Raw genomic sequence first — 16,532 nt, 5'->3', positions numbered from 1 at the left:
CACACTGTGGTCACCAAAAGGTGTGGAGAGGCCAAAGAGTGTCGCTTTGTGAAATCCGGTGTACTGAAGGAGGCGACACGCAGCATCACAGTTGCGTTGGCGTGTGTTTAAACCTAAAACCTAAGTGTGTGTTTCCTGAAAGGGTGACGGGTACCAAAACCCTGAGGCCACGTCCACGGTTACTGTGGTGGGAAAAAGTCTTTGCTCCCTTCCCTGATTACTTTTCCGCACGTTTGTCACACGTTCATGTTTCAGGTCATCATATGTAAATACAGTAAACCTCGGATATATCGGACTCGGATATATCGGAAATTCGCTCACAACGGACAGATAAAAAAGAACCGATTTTTCTGTAATGCATTTCCAATAAAAATTCATTGCATACGTATATCGGATTTCGCCTATTTCGGACAAAATCTCCAGTCCCGTTCCAATGCATTTCCATGAAATTTCCCTCGCATATATCGGATGGCCGCATCGTGGCGATCCGATATATCCGAGGTTTACTGTATTAGTCAATAACAACACACAGCTGGGTTCAACTTCTCTAGTTTGCAATCACAAAACACTTAAATAGGACCTGCCTGACAAAGCAAAGCGCACCAAAGTATCCTCAAATACTACATAACATACCGAGAAATTCCGGAACAAATGAGAAAGGAAGTAATTGAGATCTATCAGTGTGGAAAAAGTTATAAAGCCATTTCTGAAGCTTTGGGACTCCAGCTAACTACAGCAAGAGCCATTATCCACAAATGGAACAGTGGTGAACCTTCCACGGAGCGGCCGGCCAACCAAAATGACCCCAAGAGCGCAGCCACGACTCATCCGAGAGGTCACAAAAGAGTCCACAGCAATGTCCAAAAAAGTGCAGCATGAATTGCTTATTAGCTTTAGGCTAATCACTTTTTCCACACAGAGACATGGAGATTTGGATTTGTTTCTAATCCAAAAATGGAATTTTGTGTTGGGTTGTGTTGTTATGGACTAATACAGTAAACCTCGGATATATCGGATTCAACTGTTCCCACTGGTTTTTCCGATATAAGCGAAATCCGTTATATGCGTATACCGGAAAATGTCCGTTTTACGCATATATCGGATTTATATCCGGTATATGCGTAAATCGGATTTTATCCGTTATAAAAAGGCACTTCCTTGACTATGTTTCCAATGTACCTGGACGCGCAGGCAACGCTGCAAACGCTGCAAATGACGTCGTATAGCGGCCTGTCACGATTCGGCGAATCGGAGCGCCACGATGCGGCCATCCGATATATGCGAGGGAAATTTCATGGAAATGCATTGGAACGGGACTGGAGATTTTGCCCGAAATAGGCGAAATCCGTTATAAAAAAATCCGATATATGCAATTAATTTTTATTGGAAATGCATTACAGAAAAATCATTTTTTTTTTATCCATCCGTTGTGAGCGAATTTCCGATATATCCGATCCGATATATCCGAGGTTTACTGTATTTACATTTGTTTGATTTTCTGAAACATTGAAGCGTGACAAAAAATCTTGGCTGCCCCCCCCACAGGAAGAAAGACTGCACGGTTAGACAAGCACTTCCACCGCAACAAAAGGTGACACATGAGATGATATTCCGTCTTACTTGTACATCCTCTCCACGGGAGCGTTAGCACGCTGCAGCTCTCCCAAAGGGGTTCTGGAGATGGGACGCACAACACCTGCGACACAAAACAAGCATCCTGTTCCAAATCACACGATGGCAGCACTTTTTCTTTCTTCTAAACGTGATTTGATCCCGTTTAATCCGCATGAACCTCAGGGCTCAGGGCGTCCCGGTGCAGCAGAATAGCGTGATCCTGGAAAAATGTCAGCAATGGGCTAAAGCCTCACGTTTGTGGCCTTAATGTTCTTTCTTTGTGTGCTGACCCGGCTCACCTCATGACGAGGCTAACAACTCAAAGATTAGAGTGGAAGACAAACCACATCACACTGATACGTCACTTTGACGAAGGTGAGGCAGTCACAACTTCAAAACAGCTGAGTTTCTGTCTTATGGAGGATCATTTTTAATATGTATGTTTTGTTTTTGGACAACTTTATTTTTTCATTTTTATTAGAAAATTGATTATTTTTATTTTGGGGGGGCTCAATTTTGTCCTGTCATATTTATTAATTTTTACACTTTTAATTATTACTATTATTTATGTTATTATTTACAGTATGTTGATTTTCATGTAGTTCATTTTTATTCATTATTATAATTTATTTTTACTATTTTGTTATTTTATTTTTTATTCTTTTTTTCTGCTTTTAAATCATTTTTATTATTTATCTATTATTTATTTAGGACAATTTCATTGTGGTTGTATTATCATTTTGTTTTACAACTTTGTTGTTTTATTTTTTTTACACTTTTACATTATTTTTATTTTTAGTTTATTATTTCTTTACACAGTTTGTCATTTTATTTTATATATGTGTATTTTTATTATATTATAACATATATTATATAATTGATTATATTTTACACTTTGTTTTTTATTTACACTTGTAAGTCATTATGATTTTTCTTTGTAATTTAGTTTTTAAGTTATTGATTAATATATTTTTTTAAATAATACTTTCATTTTACTCAATTCTGCATAACTGCACGTCCGAAGTGCATTTTAGAGGAATTCAAAAGGCATTTTATCACAGAAAAGAGGAAGAACATGATAAATGCATGCATACAAATATGGACAAATGAAAACTACAAAATCCGATATATGACTTAAAATTGTTGAATACAATATAGGACACAATATTAGTCCAATGTACATGAAAACATCGGTTTTATATATACAATATATATATATATTTTTTTTTTTTCATGTAATTTTGGACTTGCTGTCTGCGACCCGCCCAGACTAGACCCACAGCCCACCAGCTGAGAAGCACTCATGCACACCAGATGATCCTTTCATGACCCCAAAGGCGTGACAACTGACAACCACATACCCGAAGTCTTGGCGGCCCAGGAGCGACCGGCCTCGTTGAAGGCCGCGATGCCTCTGACGGTGGCCCGCAGGATGCCCCACCGAAACATGGCCACCGGGTCCATGCCGATGAGCTGCCGCACATACGCTCGGTCGCTGCTCCGCAGCAACGCCACGATGTCCGGGCGCATGTGATCCGTGTTCTTCTCGCGGAAGTCCTGCAGAGGTAAATGGATAAGACCCCGAGTGGTTGCAGACGTGTGTCATCAAGCAATATTGATATCAATAATAGGCTTTTTCACCTCCATGACAAAGCTGACATGCACTTTTTTCTTGAAATATGATGAGGGGAACTTCATACAAAAACAGCAACGATTTTAAAAGATTTAAAAAGATTTGAAAATATTAACACAAAAGAGTTGTAGTCTAAAAAGTCATAATTGTAGGAGAATAACGTGGAAAGTATTAAGTGGAAATGACAAAAAAAAGCCGTACTATTATGAGATGCAAATTTGGGGAAATTTGGGTTGCAGAAAATAATTAATAATTTTGTGAGAATAAAGTCAAAAGTCAAAATTAGGAGAAAAAAACTACCGTAAAAAAAGAATAAAGTGAAAAGATGACGAGATTATGAGGACAATGTAGCATTATTATAAAAAAAAATTCTTTCAGAAAAAAAGTTGAAATATTATAGCAAAAATTTAAAAAAAAAGCAAAAAGTCAAGTTGATATTAACTCATTCAACACCAAAGATGTATTTAGACGTCTTTTTTGTGTGAGAGAGGCAAAAAGAAGTGACGACGCCACAGCACACCAACAGAAGCCAGCGTCAGTGCAGTGTTAAACCATAACAACGGCCACAAGGTGGCAGAAGTGCATCTAACCAGAGCTGGGCATGGATCATTTGCATGTAAAAACACACTGCATAGGAAGCAGGAAGTGAACACAGAGGACGATTACGGCTTGTAGGCATGTCGTAACGCGTGCACACGTGAGCACACACTCAGTTTACTTCCAAATGTCAACATTGAAAATAGTTGATGGTGTTATATTTCTGAAAGTTATGCTTGAAATGTACCTTTGGTTTTTTTAGTCGGGAACTGATATTTACCAGAAACTTCCAAATGTCAACATTGTAAATAGTTAATGGTGTTATATTTCTGAAAGTTATGCTTGAAATGTACCTTTTCGGTTTTTTAGTCGGGAACTGATATTTACCAGAAACTCCCAAATGTCAACATTATAAGTAGTTGATGGGTGTTATATTTTTGAAAGTTACACTTGAAATGTACCTTTTGTTTTTTTTTAGTCGGGAACTGATATTTTCCAGAAACGTCCAAATGTCAACATCATAAATAGTTGATAGTGTTATATTTCTGAAAGTTATGCTTGAAATGTACCTTTGGGTTTTTTAGTCGGGAACTGATATTTACCAGAAACTTCCAAATGTCAACATTGCAAATAGTTGATGGTGTTATATCTTTGAAAGCTATGCTTGAAATGTACCTTTTCGGTTTTTTAGTCGGGAACTGATATTTTCCAGAAACTTCCAAATGTCAACATTGTAAATAGTGGATGGTGTTATATTTCTGAAAGTTATGCTTGAAATGTACCTTTGGGTTTTTTAGTAAGGAACTGATATTTTCCAGAAACTTCCAAATGTCAACATTGTAAATAGTTGATAGTGTTATATTTTTGAAAGTTATGCTTGAAATGTACCTTTGGGTTTTTTAGTCCAGAACTGATATTTACCAGAGACTTCCAAATGTCAACATTGTAAATAGTTGATGGTGTTATATTTTTGAAAGTTATGCTTGAAATGTACCTTTTCGTTTTTTTAGTCGGGAACTGATATTTTCCAGAAACTTCCAAATGTCAACATTGTAAATAGTTGATGGTGTTATATTTTTGAAAGCTATGCTTGAAATGTACCTTTTCGTTTTTTTAGTCGGGAACTCATATTTTCCAGAAACTTCCAAATGTCAACATTGCAAATAGTTAATGGTGTTATACTTCTGAAAATTATGCTTGAAATGTTCCTTTTGGGTTTTTTAGTCGGGAACTGATATTTTCCAGAAACTTCCAAATGTCAACATTGTAAATAGTTGATGGTGTTATATTTTTGAAAGTTATGCTTGAAATGTACCTTTTCATTTTTTTAGTCGGGAACTGATATTTCCCAGAAACCTCCAAATGTCAACATTGTAAATAGTTTATGGTGTTATATTTTTGAAAGTTATGCTTGAAATGTACTTTTCGTTTTTTTAGTTGGGAACTGATATTTTCCAGAAACTTCCAAATGTCAACATCATAAATAGTTGATGGTGTTATATTTTTGAAAGTTATGCTTGAAATGTACCTTTGGGTTTTTTAGTCGGGAACTGATATTTTCCAGAAACTCCCAAATGTCAACATTATAAGTAGTTGATGGGTGTTATATTTTTGAAAGTTACACTTGAAATGTACCTTTTGGTTTTTTAGTCGGGAATTGATATTTTCCAGAAACTTCCAAATGTCAACATCATAAATAGTTGATAGTGTTATATTTCTGAAAGTTATGCTTTTAATGTACCTTTGGGTTTTTTATTCGGGAACTGATATTTTCCAGAAACTTCCAAATGTCAACATTGTAAATAGTTTATGGTGTTATATTTTTGAAAGTTATGCTTGAAATGTACTTTTTCGTTTTTTTAGTCGGGAACTGATATTTACCAGAGACTTCCAAGTGTCAACATTGCAAATAGTTAATGGTGTTATATTTCTGAAAGTTATGCTTGAAATGTACCTTTTGGGTTTTTTATTCGGGAACTGATATTTTCTAGAAACTTCCAAATGTCAACATTGTAAATAGTTGATGGTGTTATATTTTTGAAAGTTATGCTTGAAATGTACCTTTGGGTTTTTTAGTCGGGAACTGATATTTTCCAGAAACTCCCAAATGTCAACATTATAAGTAGTTGATGGTGTTATATTTTTGAAAGTTACACTTGAAATGTACCTTTTGGTTTTTTAGTCGGGAATTGATATTTTCCAGAAACTTCCAAATGTCAACATCAAAAATACTTGATAGTGTTATATTTCTGAAAGTTATGCTTGTAATGTACCTTTGGTTTTTTTTTTACCTTGATTTGGTATTTGACTTTGCCAGCAAAGTGTTGAATGACAAAAGCGGGCTCCATGACGGGCGTGGACACAAAGTATTTGTTCCCCTGATGCTGCTGCTTGAACTTGGCTAGTAGTGTCTCGTCTGTGGCATGGGGGAAGCTGGAGGACAGAGACGGAAAAGGTTGAGGGCGGCTATCACGCGCCGACGCGACACATTCATCCAAGTCCTTCTTACTTGCTCTCCTCATCCAGCAGGTAGAGGAGGCCGGTGGGCTTCTTGCTAATGAGGTGGATGCAGCCCACGTTGTCTGTGTAGTCGATGTTGTGCCAGGTGATTCCCTCTGCTTGGTACTCCTCCTGCAGAACCAAAAAAAAAGCACGGCGCACGTAGCATTCCTTTGCCTTTTATTGGAGAATATGAGAGGCTTCACCTGCTCCAGATTGAATATGTGGTGATTGAAGTAATATTGCAGCTGCTCGTTTGCATAGTTGATGCAGAACTGCTCAAAGCTGTTGGTCTGGAAGTCCTCAAAGCCAAAAATATCCAGGACGCCGATGGACAAGCGCTGCGGGACAGGACACGTGAGGGTGGGGTTGACGTTGTGGTTGCAAACACCGGTGGGGGGTGTGGTATCTCACCGGGACAGACTCCTCCATGTCCTTCTTGTTGAGCAGCGCGTGGTTGATACGGAGGACGATCCAGTCAAACAAGGCGCTGTACAGAGATTTGGCCATGGAGTCTCGAGCTGTGATCGCCTGGCATGAGGGGAGGTGTATGGATTGGGGCGGGGCTGTCATGTTTCAATCATTCATGTATGCATTGGGAGCATGGAGCCTACCTCAGAGTGGCTATAGGGAAGAATGAGCTTGTCGTTGACCGTCACCGTTTTCCTCTTTGTCAGCGCCTCAACCAGAAGCTCCTCTTTCACCTGAGGGAGAACACCTTAGCTAAACGACACAATCTAGTCAAGACACACACACACACACACACACACACACACGCAAGGTTACCTTCAGCAGGTCAGACAGCGTGGCCAGGACCTCAGGAGGCCCCACCTCCAAGCCCTCATCTCGGCCTGTCGCCTTCCTCTGGTAGGTCACATTGCCCAGATACAAGATGGCCGAGAGCACGGAAAAGATCCTGGAATGTAGACATTACAAATGAATCAACAAATAAACACACACACACGCCCGTTTGGCTGGAACCCCCCCCACAAAGTCAAAATACAGTAAACCTCGGATATATCGGACTCGGATATATCGGAAATTCGCTCACAACGGACAGATAAAAAAGAACCGATTTTTCTGTAATGCATTTCCAATAAAAATTCATTGTATATATCGGATTTTTTATAACGGATTTCGTCTATTTGGGACAAAATCTCCAGTCCCGTTCCAATGCATTTCCATGAAATTTCCCTCGCATATATCGGATGGCCGCATCGCGGCGCGCCGATTCGCCGAATCGTGACGTCGCTATACGACGTCATTTGCAGCGTTTGCAGCGTTGCCTGCGTGTCCAGGTACATTGGAAACATAGTCAAGGAAGTGGCTTTTTATAACGGATAAAATCCGATTTACGCATATACCGGATATAAATCCGATATATGCGTAAAACGGACATTTTCCGGTATACGCATATAACGGATTTCGCTTATATCGGACAAAACCAGTGGGAACAATTGAATCCGATATAGCCGAGGTTTACTGTATTACAATTGTTATTTAATGAGAAAAAGTCGGAATTTGACAAGAAAGGATTTTTTTGTCACTTTATTATGGAAAACAACAAAGTTGGGAATTTTGGAAAATTGGGTTGCAAAAATGTAGTAAAAAAAAAAAAGTTGTAATCTAACAAAAAGTCATAATTCTACGAGAAAAATGTTGCATTATGAGGAAAAATAACGTAATTTAACAGAATGAAGTGGAAATATTGTTTTTTCTATGATAAACAAAGCAACAAATGAAGATGCCATTTTTGGGACTCACTGCTTCTTGGTGGCCGGAAGGAAGCCAACCATCTCCATGGCCTGCTGCAGCCTCTCAAAATCATGGCGCAGGTCCTCCTCATCCTCGATCTTAAAGTTTTGCTGCACCGAAGAGTGGGAACACACGATCAGCGGTGGAAGCGAGTGGAAGGAAAAAGGAGCGAGGTTCATGAGGTGACTTCCTCACCTGCTTGAGGTAGAAGTAGTCTTCAGGCGGCAACAACTTAAACTCCTTCCTGTCCTCCTCTGAAGCTCCCAACAACAGGTAGTAAAACACGTGGTAGTTCCTAACAGCAAACACAAAAGTCCCGCTTTTAAACAACCTGTCTGGTGGGCACTTGGACTTGGATGATAATAAATGAGTCAGACAACCAAGGAAAATGAAGTGGATAATAATTACATTGTGTTTGTTTTCCCTGCCTCCATACAGGCGGTATACAGTATACATACAATAACATCCCCACTGAGGGACGAATAAAGGCATATCTTATCATTTTTACCTGTCCGCCACCGATTCCGCTCCCCTAAAATGTCTTATTTGATCTCATTTTGTCGATTATATTGAGTAGTAGGAAAGTAAATGGGTGTTATTTCATGTCCAGAGGGCTCAAATAATGTTAAAAACTGCATTTAGACAGTCATAACCAGGTTTTATATGTCTTATTTCCTCGTATTATGTCGACTTTATTGGGTAATAGGAGTGTAAAGGTGAATATAGGGGTGTTATTTCATGTCTAGAGGGCTCTAATGTAAAAAAAATGCATTTAGATGGTCATAACCAGATTTAATATCTTATTTCCTCGCATTATGTCTATTTCATTGGGTACTAGGAGTGTAAAGGTGAATATAGGGGTGTTATTTCATGTCTACTAGAGGGCTCAAATAATGTTAAAAAACGCATTTAGATGGTTATAACCAGGTTTTATATGTCTTATTTCCTCATATTATGTCTACTTCATTGGGTAATAGCAGTGTAAAGGTGAATATAGGGGTGTTATTTCATGTCTAGTGGGCTCAAATCATGTTAAAAAAACGCATTTAGATGGTAATAACCAGGTTTTATATGTCTTATTTCCTCGTATTATGTCTACTTTATTGGGTAATAGGAGTGTAAAGGTGAATATAGGGGTGTTATTTCATGTCTAGAGGGCTCTAATGTAAAAAAAACGCATTTAGATGGTCATAACCAGATTTAATATGTCTTATTTCCTCGCATTATGTCTATTTCATTGGGTAATAGGAGTGTAAAGGTGAATATAGGGGTGTTATTTCATGTCTAGAGGGCTCAAATCATGTTAAAAAATGCATTTAGATGGTAATAACCAGGTTTTATATGTCTTATTTCCTCATATTATGTCTACTTTATTGGGTAATAGGAGTGTAAAGGTGAATGTAGGGTTATTTCATGTCTAGAGGGCTCTAATAATGTTAAAAACTGCATTTAGACAGTCATAACCAGGTTTTATATGTCTTATTTCCTCGTATTATGTCGACTTTATTGGGTAATAGGAGTGTAAAGGTGAATATAGGGGTGTTATTTCATGTCTAGAGGGCTCTTATAATGTTAAAAACTGCATTTAGACGGTCATAACCAGGTTTTATATGTCTTATTTCCTCGTATTATGTCTACTTTATTGGGTAATAGGAGTGTAAATGTGAGTATAGGGTTGTTATTCAATGTCTACAGGGCTCTAATAATGTTAAAAACCACATTTAGACGGTCATAACCAGGTTTTATATGTCTTATTTCCTCGTATTATGTCTACTTTATTGGGTAATAGGAGTGTAAAGGAGAATATAGGGGTGTTATTTCATGTCTAGAGGGCTCTAATGTAAAAAAAACGCATTTAGATGGTCATAACTAGATTTAATATGTCTTATTTCCTCGCATTAGGTCTACTTCATTGGGTAATAGGAGTGTAAAGGTGAATATAGGGTTGTTATTTAATGTCTAGAGGGCTCAAATAATGTTGAAAAACGCATTTAGATGGTCACAACCAGGTTTTATATGTCTTATTTCCTCGTATTATCTCTACTTTATTGGGTAATAGGAGTGTAAAGGTGAATATAGGGGTGTTATTTCATGTCTAGAGGGCTCTAATGTAAAAAAACTAATGTTAAAAACCGCGTTTAGATGGTCATGACCAAGTTTTATATGTCTTATTTAATCGTATTATGTCTACTTTTTGGGGTAATAGGACTGTAAAGGTGAATATAGGGTTGTTATTTCATATCTAGAGAGCTCCAATAATGTTAAAAACCCCGCAATGTCCCCCTCCTCACCTCTCGTTCTTCTCCCTGGAGACCAGACGAGACTTCTCCAGGAGATACTTCTCCACCACAGCCCTGCAGGAGAAACAGCATGAAAAAGACGACGACAAACAACGACACTAAGGTGGGCTGCTCATGGAGTAGATGGTTCAAACAAAGAGCTGATGAACGACACACACGTACAGTCTAGTATGCAGCAAGACCACGTTAATGTGAGACTGAGAGGCTCCTGTGAGGAGAACAAGGAAATGTAGAGTATACAGTTTGTCTGTTTTAAAAGCAGCCGTGTTTACCAAGGACTCTAAGCACGCTCATAAAGTTGCCTAAATGAGCTTTTATAAGGCGGTTGGTTGGTTGGTTGGTTTCCCAATAGTGACGCCAGTCCTCACGAGTCACACGAACGCAGCAAACACACCCACACGTGCACATGCATCCCAAAGGAGGTGATATTTACAAACCAACCACTTGTTGCTCATACAACAATAAGACAATGTTAACAAATGTTGCACTTTTATTTTTACTTTATTCTCACTAAATTACAGCTCTTTTGTAATTTCTGCGTTTTTTTTAATTTACTACTACGCCAACCTTGTAAACTTTCTTCTCATAATTAGAACTTTATTCCCATAATATTTTGACTTTATTCACATACAATTAGAATTTTATCCATGACCTAATTTCCTCAAAAATAGAACTACAGTAAACCTCGGATATATCGGATTCAATTGTTCCCACTGGTTTTGTCCGATATAAGCGAAATCCGTTATATGCGTATACCGGAAAATGTCCGTTTTACGCATATATCGGATTTATATCCGGTATATGCGTAAATCGGATTTTATCCGTTATAAAAAGGCACTTCCTTGACTATTTTTCCAATGTACCTGGACGCGCAGGCAACGCTGCAAACGCTGCAAATGACGTCGTATAGCGGCCTGTCACGATTCGGCGAATCGGAGCGCCACGATGCGGTCATCCGATATATGCGAGGGAAATTTAATGGAAATGCATTGGAACGGGACTGGAGATTTTGTCAGAAATAGGCGAAATCCGTTATAAAAAATCCGATATATGCAATGAATTTTTATTGGAAATGCATTACAGAAAAATTGGTTCTTTTTTATCTGTCCGTTGTGAGCGAATTTTCGATATATCCGAGTCCGATATATCCGAGGTTTACTGTATATTCATTGTTTTCTTTCTCATAATATTCTGACTTTTTTAAATATTCATTCATTCATTTTCTACCGCTTATCCTCACAAGGGTCACAGGGGGGTGCTGGAGCCTATCCTAGCTGTCTTCGGGCGAGAGGCGGGGCACACCCTGGACTGGTGGCCAGCCTTATTCTCACAAAATGGCAACTTTTTTCTTGTTAGAAAACAATTATTTTCCTTAATATTTTGACTTTATTTTTGTAAAATGACTGCAGATTTTTGCTGCTGTTTTTCAAAAAATGTTTTATATAATCACAATGTGCCACAGCCAGCAAACGGACCCGTTTATACGTGTGATGTACGGTTTTCCTGCCGTAAGAGGGACTGTTACGAGCCCCGCAAGTCTGCCTTTCATGGCCCGCTCATATTTTAAGGACGCGGAGCAAGGACAATGTTTACACAAATCCTGCAGTTGGTACATTGGTACATTTCAAACAGGAAACCACTATTCATGTCAACATTTAAGCATTTTCTTGTTACTTCATGTACGTTTTTTTTTCATTTGCTTTTTTTGTTTAATTTTGTTTAAGATGACATCAAGTCTCGTTGACGAGTTAGCTTGTTAGGTTGGTTTGTAGCGAGCGAACCATGGAATTTAAAGACAGAAAGGAAGTGTCTTTAATGGGGATTATGCTTTTTCCACGTTTTTGACCCATAAATGTAGTTAAAATGTCGTATTCTGGTGTTAAATCATGCCAAAGCATTTGGAAGTGAGCCCTGAAAGAAGTTTGGGATGGCTCTGAACGCTCGCTTTCAGAGAGTTTTTTCTAACATCCGGCATCCTGTGACATCACAGTGAACAGGACTTCCTTATATGGACGTGCCCAATGTACATGCTGTACAAGCCGAGTGGGACCAATCACAGCAGAGTGGGACCTGGGTGGAATAAATGAAAATATCCCATTTTGGAAACCCAGCTGGAATAGGTGCAGGTTCTGGAAGCTCTAGAAAGCTTTCTGTGCGCGTCATTGTGTGTAGCTGCTCTATAGGAGTCCAAAGGCCCCACAAGTGCCACAGTTTGAGTAGGAATAGACATGTGGAGATGAAATAGAGAACTTGAAGAACGTGGACTTCAGCCTTAAGACATGGAAACGGCGATTGGTGGTCTTCCAAAAACCAGAATTACTTACGTTAGTCTGGGGTTTAATTGGTCACACCAAATTGTCCATAGGTATGAATGTGGGTGGCAATGGTTGTTTGTCTGTACGTGCCCCGCCTCTCGCCCAAAGACAGCTGGGATAGGCTTCAGCATACCCCCTGACCCTAATTCAGTATAGAACAGGGGTGGGCAAACCTTTTGACTCGCGGGCCGCATTAATTTAACAAAATTGAGGGGGGGGGGGGGGGGGGGGAGAGATTATGTAGTATTTTACACGTAACAGTCCATTTTTACACCTATATTTTTACACATATTTTACATGTAAAAGTGTCATGCAATCTGCTATATGTGCACTTTGAAATCATTTATTTGATGTAAAGTGTGTTATAAATGTATTATTATTATTATTATTATTGTTATTTTTATGAGAATTATTATTATTATTAGTTATAGTAATGTTATTATATTATTATTATTATTTTGTTAATAATAATACTACCATTATTATATTAATATTATTAACAACAATATTAATAGAATAGTAGTATTATTATCATTATTGACAACATTATTATTATTATTACTATTATTGTGTTTGTGCTCCTTTTTCCAGGAGTATTTTGTAAACAACAGACCACATCAAATAACGAAATTGATAAAGCAGCTACCTCAACCATCAAAAAGTTGGCCCAAGCCACGATGCCAGGTTATGTGTTGAGTTTAAATGAAAATACTTTGGAAAAAACAGGCGGGCCATATTGAAACACTTGGCGGGCCGGATGTGGCCCCCGGGCCGTAGTTTGCCCACCCCTGGTATAGAACATGGATGGATGGGTTACTGTAATCCGTCCTTGTAAATGCAGCTCTTTCTAATATAGGAAAAATACTATTCCAATCGTTTGTGGTCTGGATAGGTCTTCCTGGTGTGGGAGTGACGGGACGAAAAGCTCGCTCAGTTCGTTTGTGTGTGTCTTTTCCGGACTTATAGCGTCTAATATTTGGCTTTTAAAGCACAGAGGAGCTGTTCCCTCTTCAGATGAGGAAGCGAGGATGTGATGTGGCGGGCCAGACTTTAATGGGTCGCCAAACCGGAGTCTGAGGGCTGACAGAAAGGAAGTGAGTGACGGTGGCTTAAAAGTTGACGCGCACACACACTCATGCTCATGCACACAGAGGAGGAAGCCCATGACCGTGCAAAGAGGAAGTGATTGAGCCAAAGAAGTAAGGAGGGGGATCTAAAAGTCAAGTAACAGGAAGAGGCGACACAGGAAGTTCTTTTTTTTCTTCTTCTTTTGCGTGTCTTACTCACCCTCTCACCACTCCAGTCTCCAGGTAATTCACCTGGATGAATTTACCAAAACGGCTGGAGTTGTTATTGTGGGCCGTCTTGGCATTTCCAAAAGCCTGGCGGAGGACAAAGAAAACAAGTCATTTCCGCAATATAACATTCAATATTAATACATAAAACATTTTCATATTTTGAACATACAAAACCTGTTTCACTTTCTAAATACATTTTAAAACATGATTAGAGCACTGTAGAAATGAAATAACACCCCTATAGTCATCTGTACACTCCAATTATTCATTTTTCACACAACACTGCGCAACTCTTTTGCTGCGGGGACTCGAGGCAGCTGCTAGCTAGCGTGCTAGCAAGCTAGCCAGTTAGCCTTGAATTTATTTCTTCAAAAGTAAGAAGCTAAAAACTGGATTTCAGTATGTTTGGACTAATTGCAGGGCAGAGTCTACCACCCAACATCCATCATTTATTTGTACTTTTCTGAAAACCTCTGATATGATACTAAATACTACAGTAAACCTCGGATATATCGGACTCGGATATATCGGAAAGTCGCTCACAACGGACAGATAGAAAAAGAACCGATTTTTCTGTAATGCATTTCCAATAAAAATTCATTGCATATATCGGATTTTTTATAACGGATTTCGCCTATTTCGGACAAAATCTCCACTCCCGTTCCAATGCATTTCCATGAAATTTCCCTGGCATATATCGGATGGCCGCATCGTTATGCTAATCTTGTTGATGTCACTGGCTATTGTCTTTCTCCTGGCTCCAGATTTAGGACAAATATAAGTAAGTGACGTCAATAATACTAGCACAGCAGTGAATGAGATCTTAACCTCACTATTGGAAATAACGTAGGCCTGACGGGCGTAACAGGGCCTAGCTTAATTAACAATTTGTTATGCTCAGAGTCCAATAAAGTTAAATTCTCATTACCTTACGTCTCTTTTCATTGCCCAGTCCAGGTACATTGGAAACATAGTCAAGGAAGTGCCTTTTTATAACGGATAAAATCCCATTTACGCATATACCGGATATAAATCCGATATATGCGTAAAACGGACATTTTCCGGTATACGCATATAACGGATTTCGCTTATATCGGACAAAACCAGTGGGAACAATTGAATCCGATATATCCGAGGTTTACTGTACTACTATAGTACTAATACTACTAACACACACCTCACTGCTATGTACAATAAGCTTCAAACATGCAATACTGGACTTATATGCAATAAGATTCATTAATTCAAGTGAAACTCAGGTACAATATGTGCAATACTACTACAATGACAATAAAGGTGATTCCGATTCTGATATCGCAAGGGAAGAATAACACTGGTCTACAAGCAAAATGCTTCCCGAACAAAAGTAGTGACATTTTTCTTGGTTTAGGTCACTAATAAAGAAATATGGATATAATTCCCAAGAAATGCCAAATAAGACAAAAAGGTAGTAGGAAGCACTACCTGAAAGCCTGTCTGCACATTCCAATCCATTCATTTTAATACAGTAAACCTCGGATATATCGGATTCAATTGTTCCCACTGGTTTTCTCCGATATAAGCGAAATCCGTTATATGCGTATACCGGAAAATGTCCGTTTTACGCATATATCGGATTTATATCCGGTATATGCGTAAATCGGATTTTATCCGTTATAAAAAGGCACTTCCTTGACTATGTTTCCAATGTACCTGGACGCGCAGGCAACGCTGCAAACGCTGCAAATGACGTCGTATAGCGGCCTGTCACGATTCGGCGAATCGGAGCGCCACGATGCGGCCATCTGATATATGCGAGGGAATTTTAATGGAAATGCATTGGAACGGGACTGGAGATTTTGTCCGAAATAGGCGAAATCCGTTATAAAAAATCCGATATATGCAATGAATTTTTATTGGAAATGCATTACAGAAAAATTGGTTCTTTTTTATCTGTCCGTTGTGAGCGAATTTCCGATATATCCGAGTCCGATATATCCGAGGTTTACTGTATATCTGGAGTTGTCACATCAAATGATTTGATTTTATTTGCAGAAATCTGTCCCGGATTTGTGGTCAAAATACATGCATGTAGAGAAATGTCCTGAACAAACTTTTGCATGTCTTGGAAAGTTTAATATCTTATCTTTATAAGCAGCTGGTGGCAAACCTCCTAAAGTCCTACAAAGCCCTTGGCTGCAAAAATGTCACTGAAGATGCGCTTTTTGCATTCCCATTTGGTTTTGTTTCCATGAAACGATGACGTAAGTGATGGGCAGGGGGAAGGATTCCACCAGGACTTTGCGGCTATGGCGAAAAGATATGACTGCTGTGGGAATGTGGTCAGGGATTAGCTAACCAGCACAGTTAGCAATTGAATTTCAGTTCATTTATCAAAATAAATGAGACTTGGAAGCAGACTGAGTCCAAATCTGACTAGTAGACCAGTGTAAGTGAACCACAATATTGCGAAAAATGACTGTATTGATACGACTTCATGGCTTCTCAAAATACTTGAATGAATAAATTATGCTGTTTCATTATTTAAATTATTGGAGACCATTTTTTCATTCCCGTCTTAATTCTAATTTGAACCACGAGA

General features: G+C 38.7%; 1 protein-coding gene across 6 annotated transcripts in view; it reads right to left on the bottom strand.

Moving 5' to 3' along the window:
• LOC131130152 (unconventional myosin-IXb) overlaps positions 1–16,532 on the bottom strand; it is a 115,145-nt gene that overhangs the window by 35,602 nt on the left and 63,011 nt on the right. For all 6 annotated transcript variants that reach the window (XM_058074374.1, XM_058074375.1, XM_058074377.1 and 3 more), the window contains exons 5-16: positions 13,941–14,035; positions 10,330–10,392; positions 8,234–8,333; positions 8,048–8,148; positions 7,070–7,199; positions 6,898–6,987; positions 6,698–6,814; positions 6,490–6,624; positions 6,294–6,415; positions 6,076–6,217; positions 2,976–3,171; positions 1,621–1,696 (exon numbers count right to left, since the gene is read on the bottom strand). In XM_058074374.1, coding sequence (XP_057930357.1) covers positions 1,621–1,696; positions 2,976–3,171; positions 6,076–6,217; positions 6,294–6,415; positions 6,490–6,624; positions 6,698–6,814; positions 6,898–6,987; positions 7,070–7,199; positions 8,048–8,148; positions 8,234–8,333; positions 10,330–10,392; positions 13,941–14,035 — 1,367 coding nt within the window. The remainder of the gene's footprint in view (positions 1–1,620; positions 1,697–2,975; positions 3,172–6,075; positions 6,218–6,293; positions 6,416–6,489; positions 6,625–6,697; positions 6,815–6,897; positions 6,988–7,069; positions 7,200–8,047; positions 8,149–8,233; positions 8,334–10,329; positions 10,393–13,940; positions 14,036–16,532) is intronic.

The sequence above is a fragment of the Doryrhamphus excisus genome, chromosome 5 (genome assembly GCF_030265055.1).
Source record: "Doryrhamphus excisus isolate RoL2022-K1 chromosome 5, RoL_Dexc_1.0, whole genome shotgun sequence".
Taxonomy (NCBI): Eukaryota; Metazoa; Chordata; class Actinopteri; order Syngnathiformes; family Syngnathidae; genus Doryrhamphus; species Doryrhamphus excisus.
This window is presented reverse-complemented; position numbering and strand designations above follow the sequence as displayed.